General features: G+C 55.5%; 1 protein-coding gene across 1 annotated transcript; it reads right to left on the reverse strand.

Moving 5' to 3' along the window:
* Nucleotides 1-6,594: 6,594 nt before the first annotated feature.
* On the reverse strand, nt 6,595-13,365 carry LOC125629636 (maestro heat-like repeat family member 5). Its single transcript, XM_075117630.1, has 8 exons — nt 12,421-13,365; nt 11,862-12,038; nt 10,978-11,133; nt 10,620-10,742; nt 10,129-10,231; nt 9,557-9,631; nt 8,572-8,725; nt 6,595-7,290 (listed from the first exon to the last, which is right to left on the reverse strand). The coding sequence occupies exons 1-7, from the start codon at nt 12,502-12,504 to the stop codon at nt 8,613-8,615; spliced, it is 831 nt and encodes a 276-aa protein (XP_074973731.1). The 5' UTR covers nt 12,505-13,365; the 3' UTR covers nt 6,595-7,290; nt 8,572-8,612.
* Between the last annotated feature and the right edge of the window lie 382 nt (nt 13,366-13,747).

Here is a 13,747-nt window from a genome sequence, read left to right on the forward strand (position 1 = left end):
GCACAGAAAACACTGGCTTAAGGGGGCAGAATGTGATTTCCTACCGAGCGCTTTGACGCTTGGAATCACTGGGGACCTTGGGGTTTATCCTTTTTGGTTTCCCTTTTCCTCTTTCCTCCCTCCTTTCTCCTCTTCTCTTGCTTCTTTTTTCCCTCTTTCCCTCTCTCTCCCAAGGAGGAGGGTGGGCAAGGGGGGGTTGCTCTCATCGCGGGAGGTGCTCATAAAGAGGTGGGTCTGGATCTGAGAGCGATCCGCTCTGATGGTGACCTGGCCGTCCTGTGGGACCTCTGGTGAGACCTCTCAGCCGCCCGCCCCTCAGAGTCTCAGGGCTGGTTGGCCGAGCGGGGGGCTATCGACAGCGAGGAGACTCAGGTCCTTTTGGTCTTGTTTCAAATCAGGCAAATAAGTCACAATCAATGCAACGTATGGGATTAATCTTGCTGCTTCAGGGGCGGAAGGAGGCAGGGTCTTGGGGGAAGGGGTGGAGCGGGGCGGGGTCTGGGGCGGAGGGGGGGTTGCCCCGGGCCCGCACCCCCCTCGGGACGGCCTTGGCAGCAGTATTGGTCCCACCCCGCGGCAGGGCCGGGCTGGAACCAGGTACGGCCGGGGCAGGGCAGGGCAGGGGGTGGGGGAAAGCTGGGCTGGCGGGAGCCGGGGGAGGTACCTCTCTCCAAGCCAGACCTCGTAACCTGAGATCCAGAGAGGCAGGGGGGGCTCAGGACACACCCCTCCCATCGGCCTTTCCCTCTGGTTAGCGTCGGTGTGGAGATGCCTCGCACGCTGGGTTTTGTGGTTCCTACTTTCAGGCTCCTCCTTCTTCCTGTAAGCGGGGGAATAGTCCCGCTCTTGTAGGGAACTGTCCTGGCTTCTGCACGACCCCGGTGAAGTGGGCTAGCGAAAGGATCTGAGTCCTCGCTCCCACTCCCTTTCCCCAGTGGCCTCCCTGCCCTGGAGGACTCCCCTTCCACTCTCCTGTCTGGCAGAGTCCTCGTAACCCCGACAAGGCTGGGCCCAGGATTCTTGGGGGGCTCGACCCCCAACCCTGCGGTGGTCAGCTAGGACAGGGGCTCGGGTGTCCCCACTCCGGGGTACTCTCTCTGCACTGGGCACTTCTCTGACCCACTGACCATTACATACAATTTAAAGCAAATGCAAGTTATTTAATCAACAATTAATTTAAAAAGAATAAGGGAAAATGGGAAAGGTGAAAGGAAACACATCACCCCACTCTGTGGCAGGGAACATCACAAACAGCGTCTCTGGAACGTCAGGGCAGTTCACAGTCTGCTCCTTGTGAGTCCCAGGCCCCTTCTCCGGCCCTGGCCGTGCTGCGGGGATACTGCGGGTCGGACACTCGCTCTGGTGGTGGCCACACGCTCTCAGGCTCGAAGTGGCAGGACCCTTCTTCCCAGTGTGGCCCCCGCCCTGTCGGGGTTATGATCCAAGCCTGGCCTGCAGAGCCCCTTGGCTGAGGCGTCTCCCTGTGCGGGGCCCGCTGCCCAGGGTCCCCCTTGCTCTCCCCAGCTGCTCACCGCACCCAGCTCCGGACTGCTCCAGCCCCAGCCCCACCACTCGGTCTCTGCACGGCTGCTGCTCTGCCCCCAGCTCCCTGGGCTGCTTCTCTGGCCCCTCTGGCTCTGGTTGCTCCCACGACTGGTCTGCTCTCTCTGGGCTGCTTTACTGGTCCCTCTGGATCGGCACAGCTCCGCTCCCCAGCTCAGCTCGGGCCCCTGCTTTCTCCTTAGCTCAGCCCCACTCTGCCTGTCTGACCCAGGCAAATCCAGCTCTCACAGAGGACGGGACCCCCCTGGCCTCCTGACTCCCTCATTAGCCTTCTCGCCCTGTCATTCAGGCTGACCTGGAGCGTTGGCCTCTCCCCATTGTTCCTGGGGACTATCAGTCTCAGGGTCCTGGTTTCCCATCGACCCTTCCCCTTTTAGTACTGGGAGCGAGCCAACCAAAACACCCCCACTGACTGTTAGTAAGGGGGCAACAGTCCCCTTACATTTAGGCTGTAGCTGGGGGGGGGGGTTGAGGATTGGCGGCATCTCAGTGTCAGATTTAGGGAGCTAAAGTGAAAGTAGCAGCCAAGCCCAGCTCAGTATTTTTGTGGAGCTAGCCCTTGGTGCCTAACCTGTTTGGAACAGCCCACTAGGCCCCCATCTGTGTTGTCAGGTGCCCGATCCCAGACCTACATTATTTTAAACAGATGCTTTTGAAAAACGTACCAAAAGTCTAACGGGCTCTAAAAATCAGCTGAATACATTCCGGGCCTACAAGCACTAAAATACTTTCATCAAAACAGTGTATTGTGCTTTGAACGGTATCACGACATGGCAGGGGCTGAGAGTCAGTGCTAAATGTGTGAAGACCCATTTTTAGTGATTCTTGATAAAGCCAGTCAGCAAATGTCGTCTAGGAGTAAGTGCTGTAATTATGGGGAAGAAAAATCTGCATTTTTCACACGTAACAGAAGTGGAATAACTGCATTCAAAAATAAAATGATGAAAAACTTGAAAGGCCACAAGCCCTCTCAGTCCTACTACTTGTTCAGCCAATCGCTCAAACAGGGGTTTGTTGACATTTGCAGGAGCTAATGTTGCCCACTTCTCGTTGACAGTGTCACCTAAAAGGGAGACCAGGCATTCACAGGGCACTGTTGTAGCTGGCATCGCAGGATATTGACAGGCCAGATGTGCTGAAGAATCATACGTCCCTTCGCGTTTCAGCCACCGTTCCAGAGGTCATGCGTCCATGCTGATGACAGATTGAGATGTCACCAGCGGAAGGTTCATTTTCTTGTTCGATGGTTTGGATCTTGTCGTTTCCACATTGGCGTGTTGCTCTTTTCAGACTTCAGAAAGCATGCGCCACACCTCATCCCGCTCAAATTTTGGAGTCCAATTTCAGACTCTTAACTCTTGGGTCAAGTCCTGTGGCTATCTTTAGAAATCTCACATTGGTCCTTCTTTGCCTTTTGTCAGATCTGCAGTGAAAGTGTTCTTAAAACGAACACCACGTGTTGGGTCATCATCCGAGATGGCTAGGAGATGAAATCTGTGGCAGAGTGCAGGTAAAACAGAGCAGGAGACAGACAATTCTCCCCCAAGGAGCTGAGTCACCGATTTAATTCACACATTACTTTTTTTTAACGAGTATCATCAGCATGGAAGCATGTCCTCTGGACTGGTGGCAAAAGCATGCAGGGGCATACGAATGTTTAGCATGCCTGGCACATAACTACCATGCAATGCTGGCTACAAAAGTGCCATGCGAACGCCTCTTCTCAACGTCCGGTGGCCTTGTAGGCGCGAAACGTTTACACTGTTTTCCTTTTGGGTGCAGTTCTGGAACAAAACAAAAAATCTACATTTGTAAGTTGCACTTTCACGCCCAAGAGCTTGCACTGCTGCACGTTTATGAGGGGAACTGAAAAATGCTCTTTCTTTTATTACTTTGACAGTGTAAATATTTGTAAACCATCATCCTAGAACGTGAGCCCTGTATTCTGTGTTGTCATGGACATCAGTATATTTGAAAAAAGGAGAAAAACACCCCAAAATCTTCAATACATTTCAGTTGGTATTCAATGTTTAACAGGGTGATCAATCATATCTAAAAAAATCACAATTAAAAATTAATCATGATTAATTGCAGTTTTAATTTTTTTAATTGCGATTAATTTTTTTGAGTTAATTGCATGAGTTAATTGCGGTTCTCCCTGCCCCAGCCCAGAGCCTGCACCCCCACCCTCTTCCCACACACCCTCTCCTGCACCCAAACTCCCTCCTACACCCCCACCCCTTCCCCCAGCCCAGAGCCTACAACCAAACTCCGTTCCAGAGCCTGCAGCCCCTCCCTCCGCAGCCCCTCCCATCCCCAAACTCCCTCCCAGAGCCTGCACTCCTCCACCCATCCTGCACCCCCACCCTGTGCCCCAGCCCGGAGCCTGCACCCAGCACCCAAACTCCATCCCAGAGCCTGCATCCCAGACTCCATCCTAGAGTGGTGAATAGGACAGATTACTAACTCATCACGGTGGGTTTCAGCCCCCTAGGATCACCTGTCAGGATTTTTCCTTCCTTTAAAGAGGGCAGAACCCAAACCCCATTCAGAAGATGCGGGGAATCTTACAGTAAAGTCTTCCCACATAGTCCCCTCTGTAATCCCATCTGTCAGAGCTTGCCTTAGCACACGAAAATAAGGCCACAGAGTGGTAACCACACAAACAAGACTTTATTTACGATGGGGGAAAGGACTAGGATAGGCTAGAGAAGGGGTGGAGTAACAAAACTTTAACTCTGGAAATGCTCCACTCTCACAAACAATTACACCCGCGAGGAAATGTTGATGTGCTTTCTACCTTCTCTTGCAGGGAGAGCGATGGACAGCTTCTGCTCTCTTGACATTGGACGTCAGGGACAGACTTCGATGATGGACACAGGACCGGGTGAGTAGACCTAACTAAAAACCCTCCCTATCCCTCTTTGCGTCGTCTCTGCCTGGATGTTAGACCCTATCTACGCGGATTCAATCCGTGCGTGGGAGTGTGCTTCCCAACCCAAGTGAATATAGCCAATGGCAAAAGGTCACCAGATTCTTTTGCCAAGTCCAAGATGGCCACCTTATAGATAACACAAAACGTACATGCCTTTCTTCCCTTCTTTTACGAAAATTTGGCAGGGGCAAACACCATTTTACACACCCAGAGAATGCATTTGACCAATCAGGGGACGTTGCGGGGCAGGGTGACCCATCCAGAAGGGGCTTGTATCTCCCCTCTGAGAACTCCTCCCTCTGTCCTCTACAACTGAAGTGGACGTCAGCTCTGTGGGACCACCCCGAGAGGGGATTTGACCAAATAGGGGAAGTGCCATAGTGGAGTGAGCTGCCCGCAACAGGATCCTGTGGTCCCTAAAAAGTCCTCACACCGCCCTTTACCAATTGGCGAGGGTTTCTCTCCCACCTTAGGCCATCTCAGAAGGTAAACGTGTACCAATCCAGAACAGGTTTAGCCCGAAGGCCTAGGCCATGATTTCTGCAAAAGACATCCTTGGAACGAGACAGGCTCTTCCACGCAGTGTTGTGTTGCGACTTCCAGGAGGATGCTGCCAGCCACGCAAACATGGAGCTCCAGAGATCGGCGGCTTCTGGCCTAGACCTTCGGGCACTGCCTATTCTGATCGGTACGTTACCCTTCTGGGATGGCCTATGGGGTGTGTGAAACCCTGACCTATTAGTAGAGGACAGTGGGGGGATTTCATGGAGCAGTGATGGGCCCCTCTTGCGGGCAGGTCACCCCACCACGGCACTTACCCAATTTGGTGAAATCCCCTCTCTGGCTGGTCCTCAGGGGCTGAGGCTCACCCCAACTGGGAGGAGTTCTCGGAGGGGTCACGTGACCTACTTCCGGATGGGTCACTCTGCCCCAGAACTTTCCCCCATTGGTCAAATCCATTCCTGAGGCAGATGGATGGAGATAAACCACCCCCAGATTGGTAGAGGAGTGGCAGGAGCTCTTAGAGAGGTCACATGCTACTCCTTGCTTCTACTCATATTTGCATGCTGACCCCGAAAGTCTTATATCATGGTGTGGGTCTTATGGTGACAGATGGGCGATGCCTTAGGGGTAAAGGGGCGAGGTCCCATGGGTGAAACTAAATAACTGTACTTAGCCTCAGGGTGGTTTGGCCTTATGGCCAGAGCCAAAATGGCAGCCCTCCCACTCAGGGCTGTGTGGCCCAACGCCCAGAGTCCGTGCGGCCGCCCGCTCCGTCGGGGCTGTGTGGCCCAATGACCAGAGTCCGTGCGGCCGCCCTCTCCGTCGGGGCTGTGTGGTCCAATGGCCAGAGTCCGTGCGGCCGCCCTCTCCGTCGGGGCTGTGTGGCCCAACGACCAGAGTCCGTGCGGCCGCCCGCTCCGTCGGGGCTGTGTGGCCCAACGACCAGAGTCCGTGCGGCCGTCCTCTCCGTCGCGGCTGTGTGGCCCAACGACCAGAGTCCGTGCGGCCATCCTCTCCGACCGGGGCTGTGTGGCCCAACGACCAGAGTCCGTGCGGCCGCCCTCTCATCTGGGGCTGTGTGGTCCAATGGCCAGAGTCCGTGCGGCTGTCCTCTCCATCCAGGGCTGTGTGGCCCAACGACCAGAGTCCATGCGGCCGCCCCCTCCGTCGGGGCTGTGTGGCCCAACTACCAGAGTCTGTGCGGCCGCCCGCTCCGTCGGGGCTGTGTGGCCCAACGACCAGAGTCCGTGCGGCCGCCCTCTCCGTCGGGGCTGTGTGGTCCAATGGCCAGAGTCCGTGCGGCCGCCCTCTCCGTCGGGGCTGTGTGGCCCAACGACCAGAGTCCGTGCGGCCGCCCGCTCCGTCGGGGCTGTGTGGCCCAACGACCAGAGTCCGTGCGGCCATCCTCTCCGACCGGGGCTGTGTGGCCCAACGACCAGAGTCCGTGCGGCCGCCCTCTCATCTGGGGCTGTGTGGTCCAATGGCCAGAGTCCGTGCGGCTGTCCTCTCCATCCAGGGCTGTGTGGCCCAACAACCAGAGTCCGTGCGGCCATCCTCTCCAAACGGGGCTGTGTGGCCCAACGACCAGAGTCCGTGCGGCTGTCCTCTCCGTCGGGGCTGTGTGGCCCAACGACCAGAGTCAACGGCTGTGCAGTCTAGTGGCACAATGGGGACCTGGGCAGCCACCCAGGGATGAATGGCAGCCAGGGCAGGGGGACCCAGACTCTCCTTACTCCCCCTTGCCCTAGCCCAGGGCCTTGTCCGTGGCCAATGTGTTTGCCGTTGAGTCAGTGGGGATCCAACCAGAACATGCTGACGTCACTCAGCATGACAATGGCTTGTTCACCCAGGTTACTTCAGAGGAGAAGTCTCTAGGCCACGGGCTGGGGGTCTCTGGGCTCCCGGCGTGGGAAACTCCCAGACACTCCGATCTCCCTTGGACGTCTGCAGGCACCCGGGGGTGCGGCTGGGTCTCGGCGCCTCGGGGCTCTGCAGTCAGGGGCTTCAGCTGCTTCTGGACTGGTGCATCCTCCATTTTCGGCGCTCTGCCTAGCGTGAGCTGAGCTGCTCCCTTTCACACTGGTGCTCCAGTTGTAGAGTGTCCGGCAGGGCTGGGGAGGGGCTTGGCTTCCTCCGCCTAGACTGTGGGGTTACGTGGGGCTGGTACACCCCGGCACACGCTGCTCGGCCTCTTCTGTCTCCTCCTTCCCGTGCAACAGCTGCTTTGCCATCTCACAAGAGATGGGATCAGTGGTGGGCTCAGTTGGCTCCTGTTGGCCTCTAGATGTCTGGAAGATGGAGAAAGGGCAGGAGCACAAATTAGAAAAACAAAACCTTCAAGCAGGGTGGTTTTCCACAGCACAAAACCACCCCACTTTGCTAATGTTCATTTGCAACTTCCCGGAGAGCTGGCATTTCTTAAAGAGAGCACCCAACCCCCGGCAACCTCCGCTACCCTGGGGGCTGGCAATGGTGAAAGGGAGTCTGGGAGAATTTCTCCTCTCTCCGCCTGGCTCTGATGAGTGAGGGAACCACATGCGAGAAGCTGTGTGAATGTCGGGCTCTGTGCGGTGGGGTGAGATGTCCTACATGGTGCCCAAAGGTGGGGTTGTGCTGACTCTGCAGTGACTTCATTCCGGGGAGAGAGATGTCAGAGATCAGCTCCAGGGTGCTGCCCTGTAACAGTGGGTGGGAATGGGGCAGAAGTGGGGCAATGGTGCACTCAGGAAAGGAGCAGGGCTAAGCGGGGCCCGAGCTGCAGCCTCTAAAACCCCTGTGTGCTGCGTTCCAGCCGGGCCGGCTCTGCCTGGCTGGGGTGGGGGCGAGGCAGCTCCGCGCGCTGCTCTTCCTGCCCCCCCGCAGCCACGTCGCCGCGACCAGCACTGCACCGGGAACCTCTGTCCCGGGGGCTGCTCTTGCCTGTCGGCTCTGCCCTCCCCCCGCACGTCCCCCCGCAGCTCCCATGGGCCGGGAATCGTTAATCCGGCCCTGGCCCTACTCCCCAGCCTGTTCCAATCCTGCTCTTGACTCCTGACTCCAGCTCCAACCCTTGGCTCCCCTCGGCTCGACCTCCACCACTCTGAGCACGCGGCCCCAGCGCCCCTGCTCCAACCACTGGGCCCAACCAGCCGTGCTTTGGCTTCTGACCCCAGCGATATGGAGGAGTCGTTCACCGCACTGCTTTCCATGCGTATGGCCCTGCCCTGGTCAGCGCTGGTTTTCATCTGCCATGGTGCTGCCCAGTCACATGGCTTGATTACATCCCTTTGAACTTCTTCAAAGTCTTCTCTAGGCTGATTAATCTGCACAATCTTGTGTCATCTGCCAATATCCACCTCGTTGTTCAGCCCCGGTTCCAAACATAAGAACATGAGAAAGGCCAGACTGGGTCAGAGCAAAGGTCCATCTAGCCCAGTATCCTGTCTTCCGACAGTGGCCACTGCCAGGTGCCCCAGAGGGAGTGAACAGACAGGAATCATCCAGTGCTCTATGCCCTCTCACCCATTCCTAGCTGCTGGCAAACAGAGGCTAGGGACAGCAAAAAGTTGATCAGCGTCTGCTGTACGTACCATAGCAGGACAAAGAGCTCTTCTGTGTCGGTCCCGGTTCCCTAGTCAAATGCACAACCCGACACGAGATTTACAAGCTTCTGCAACCATTTATAATGTCTGTTGAGGATGTACCACGTGGTCCTGTCAGATTTCAAAGGCACTTCCTGAAAAGCTGAAACCAAGAGGAAACGGGTTGAAAAGCCTCTGGTGCTGATGTGCCTGGTGCCTAGGAAATCTCCACTCCCGATGGCCATCGCCCCCTGCTATTAGCTCCCCAAGAGTCTAAAGGCACAAGAACAACAACTCCGCTCCTCCCAAAATAGCCCTGCACAGAGAGGAGACCCCATTCTTGTCACTTCCCCCTCCGCCGGCCTACACCCGTACACACACCCCTACACACAGACGGTTGGGGGCACTTGTTCTTTCGATGGAACAGGAAAGTGACAGCCGCAGCGACATTAAACCATCCAACATTTAGGCCGAGATCCACAAAGGGATTTAGGCTCCTAATGTCTACTGAAATCTTTTGTGGCCCTGTGCCTTCATTCCTCAAGAGGTCACAGGGAGAAGTGTTTCCCATGTGCCCTCATGGGATTTCCTATGAGCTGATAACCAATCTCGGAGGGAATCTCCCTGGCCTGCAATCACTCCAGTACAGGGAGGGCAGGTGATGAGGATAATTGTCATCATCATCATCATCCTTCATAACAACAGCTCTTTTCAATTCTGTCAGGCCTTCCATTACAGACTTTCAGACCTTTATGAAGACACTTTCCCCACACAGCTTTAAGGTTACGTCTATAGTAGGAGATAGAGATGCAATTCCCCTGCTCCCATACACATTTTGTGGTACCTCGATGACGCTCGCATGACCATCCTTCTTCCTTAAACGCTGTCCTTAGACAGAGAGGGACCTGTGTCCACATTCAAACCTGTGTTCGGGCCCTGTGCTGCACCCCTGTACTTCCCACAGAGGCACAAACACACAGAGGTATTTCCTTACCTTCATACAGGCGGGAGATGCCATCTTCATTCACTGTTTCAGACAACAAATCACAGTAATGGTGGATAGTATTTCCTAGACATACAATGAATACAATGGATCTCATTACTTTTCAAATCCTTCGCTGAAAACTGCTGAAGATGCAGCCATTTCCCCAAGACAGCCCTTCGGAAAATTAAATACATTCCTTACATCTGTTCACAAAGCAGATTAGATAAAGCATCAGATGCCCAGCAGTTACTGAGAAGCTGATTTCTAAAGGAGACTGAATTCACATCAAACCAGCATGATGTGAATTCAATCTCCCCTAGGCGCAGCCAAAGAGCTGTTGTGGGCAGGGGAAGTTGGTGCAGTCAATACAGCTAAGTTGCTCCCTTCATCTTGGAATACATGTTAATTCTCTCTCTCTCTCTCTCTCTCTCTCTCTCTCTCTCTCTTACACACACACACACACACACACACACACACCCCGTTTTAGGATTCTGGTGCTGTCGGAGGGAACAGAGCAGCTGTCTAGAAAAGGGCCTTGAAGGAAACATTTAAAAAAGCTGAAGTGAATTTGCTCTGCTTACCAATGAACAAGGCTGCAGAGTGTCGTATTGTTGTCTGTGAGCTTTCCAGGTAGTCTAGGGCCTGGAACAGGAATTTGGGGATGTGGCTCTTGTTGTTCTGCATCTGGAAAGAAAGAAGGAAGAAATGCACAATATACAAATGATATGTTCTCCCCACAGCGAATAGTCCAGGAAAGCCAAAGCATATAGCCAGGCCATGGCAACCGCCAATACGAACCCATACACCAGAGCAGCACCTCTCTGAAGTCACTGTTGTGTTCTCCAGAACCTCCGCTTTCATTTGAAAAGACAAAAGTTTGGAGGTCTGACAGTTGTGGAGGAAAATGTCAACAATGTGAACGGATTGTAACTCCTGCAGAAATGAACCAGCAGAGAGCCTGGAATAGCGTCTTGCAACCCGACCGAAGCGGATGGGTCCTCAGGCTGTGGGGTTAGAAAGGTCTCTCTCAAGTCCCCATTCACCCCTCTCAAGGCACAAGGAATTCACCTACCAGGCACTTCCCGACACTCTTCAAGAGCTGTGAGGAGCCATCCCAGGCCATGCTGCGGAACAGCCTCTTCAAATGAGCCCAGCCGAGAAACACTGCGCAGCGGAAGAGCGTCAGTTTACATCGCTGCAAGAGAAGGGGAGACCAAGAGGGTTCTCACTGAGAGAGGGATAGTCTGGGGGACACTGGACCTTCTCCACCCCTTGTGCTGTGAGGATGGATGAGGCACGAGGCTCCAGCATGGAGTGAAGCAGGGAGGAGAAGATTCTGCTTGGGCAAGGGGCTCTGGCGATGACTGGAGTGGGGGCCCCAGGGGATTCTGGCTCTTTGCTCTGAAGGAAATTATGTCCGTGGCACTTACCAGTGTCACACTCTCCTCCTGGTCTGCAAGATGCAGCAGCAGCGGGAGCAAGCAGTGGATGATTTCCTGCTGCACGAGGGCTTTGTCCGGGTCCTGCACCCTGCTCACCACGTTGCCAAGCAGTGAAATGGCAGCTGAGCGCACACTGCCCCTCTCCTGGCAATGACACACAGGGGGTGGGGACACCCGGTTAAAGCTAGGCAGTATCAGAGCAGAACGCGACAGAGTCATAATCCGCCCGCTGCTCCGGTTCCCCCGTGTGAACTGACTTGGGTGGGGGGAGCAGGGCGGACACCAGGCCAGCGCCATAGACATCTTGTGCAGGGCCTGAGACCCTGTGCAGGACAGCGCAGCCCCAGGGTGTCCCAGAGGCAGTTTCTGTCTGGAGAGCCCAGAATCCCAGAACCTGAGAAGATTTGGGGAGAGGGAGAGAAGTCTGCTGGAGACTGGTCTGGGGAAGGGGAGAAGCCGCTGCTGGAGCCTTGCAGGGATTCGCTGCTACAAAACACAGCATTTCTTTTGCTCTTCGGTGCCCCCGAGAGCCGGGCCATTCCCGACCCACCTCTTTCCTGCTGAGAATCTCCACCTCTTTGGGGGCCTGTGTTCTCCAGACAGCTGGGCATCTGCCCAGGGCCAGGCCCCCTCTCCCCCAGGCCAGGCTGCAGCAGGGGCTGGGAGCATGGCGCTGAGACTGAGCTTTGGCGAGAAGAGCTCTGACAGGGAGGTGGCTCAGCAGGAGATTCCCCACCCATGGCAGGGGCGCTCCTTGGAGGCTCCATGGCAGGCTTGAGGGGCGGGAGCCAAGGAGATGGGGAGAGAGAGACAAGGGCATCAGAGACAGGTGGAGGGGGGGAACGGGCTTCTCCTGGGGTTCCAAGCCTTACGTCATCAATGAAGGGGCGAAGGCTGACTGCAATGTCCTGGGAGATGGAGCCAAGCCCCTCCCTCTTGAGGAGGTAGATGATGTCTCCAGCTTTCTGCATGGCCTCCTTGACACACCCTCCATCCCGGTCACAAAACCTGGCCACGGTTCCTGGCAGCTGGGCCTGTAACCATCTCACCTGCAGGAATGAAGAAGGCAACTCATTACTTTCCGGGCTGACAGCCTGGAGCACATGCTGGACCACTCCCGCCTAGGAGAAACCACGGATGGCAGAGCCCCCCAACGGGGCAGAAAGTCGTTCTCCTGTCACTCTGTGCCAGCTGCTCACTGTAACCTTTGTCGTTGCTCACCCCACCTCCCCCATTGCATCCCATCTGCAATCAGGGCTCCGCTCATGGGAGCAGGGAGCACGTCATGCCTTGATTTGCTCAGGAAAGCACCTCCACCATTTGATGGCTGTGTGTTAAACAACAAGGTTTATGTGGGGATCTGGCTCTCGTTTCCGAGCTATTTGAGAGACATCGGCTTCCTTGGTCCCCTGGGCAATCCACGCCTCTTACCTTTTCTGGCTGGAACACAATACTGCCAAGGCCTCGCAGACTGAGCTTACATATGACGGGATTTGTGTCCTTGGTCCATTCCATGAGCTGCGCCCGGAGCTCTGATTTTGTCAGCACTGTGTCAATGGAAGGACTCTGGAGAAACTGCAAAGAGCCAAATCAACATCAGGTTGAGGAACAGAGGTCTTCCTGGGGGGTCTCTTCCCTGGACAGTCGTCTTTACCAAAGGGCCGCTTACTCCCACCCAAAGTCTCTGGTGCGTAGGGAGCCAGTTGCTGCTGTTTCAGTTGGTTCATTCCCAAAAGTTGGACTCATGCACAGCTCACAAATCAACCCCCAGGGAAAGGGGTGTCACGGAGTCCCTGGGCGATGCTCTGGAACTGCTCCCCATGAAGCCAGTCAGGACTCTGGGGTAGTCGCCTTTCTGTGAGCAGCCTGTCTGCAGGACACACAGCTCACACAGCTTCCACCTTCCTGGGTCTGACCTCGGAGCATTCAGCATCCTCTGCCCCTCCGTGCGCTTCCCACAGCGAGTCCGCTCAGGCGGGGCTCCTGGGGAAGCCAGAGGGTCCTGCACCCCAACTTCGCAGTCAGACGTGACTCTCAGCCAGCCAGTAAAACAGAAGGTTTATTAGACGACAGGAACATGGTCTAAAACAGAGCTTGCAGGTGCAGAGAACGGGACCCCTCAGCTGGGTCCACTTTGGGGGGCAGTGAGCCAGACAACCACGTCTGCACTTCACTCCATGTCCCAGCCAGCCCCAAACTGAAAACTCCCTCCAGCCCCTCCTCCTCTGGCTTTGTTCCTTTCCCGGGCCAGGTGGTCACCTGATTCCTTTGTTCTCCAACCCTTCAGCTCTCACCTTGCAGGGGGGAAGGGCCCAGGCCATCAGTTGCCAGGAAACAGGGTGTCGGCCATTCTCTGTGTCCAGACTCCTGCACACACCTGCCCTCTAGGGCTCTGCAATGATCATACACCCTTACTCCACCCCCTAGATACTTAAGAACTGCCTAGGGGAAACTGAGGCACCCCCACACTATTCAGAGGAAACATTAAGAACAGTCCCACTTTGTCACAAGGGGCGTCTCCAGGCCTCATTGAGCGCCATGTAGAGACCCCTGGGACAGAAGAAAAGCACAACCTCAGGAAAAGGTGAGGAGAGAAGCATGGTCTTGGGGCACTGGAGAAACCTCTCCTCTTGTCCCATAATCCCATCGAGGCACATCCAGCCAGGAGCAATCTCACCCTGTCTCTCCCTCCCTCTCTTTGCCATGCCCCACAACCATCCTTGTGCAGAGAGGAGATAGCTGGCGGTAAGGCTGCTGA

This window comes from Caretta caretta, chromosome 11, assembly GCF_965140235.1.
Source record: "Caretta caretta isolate rCarCar2 chromosome 11, rCarCar1.hap1, whole genome shotgun sequence".
Taxonomy (NCBI): Eukaryota; Metazoa; Chordata; order Testudines; family Cheloniidae; genus Caretta; species Caretta caretta.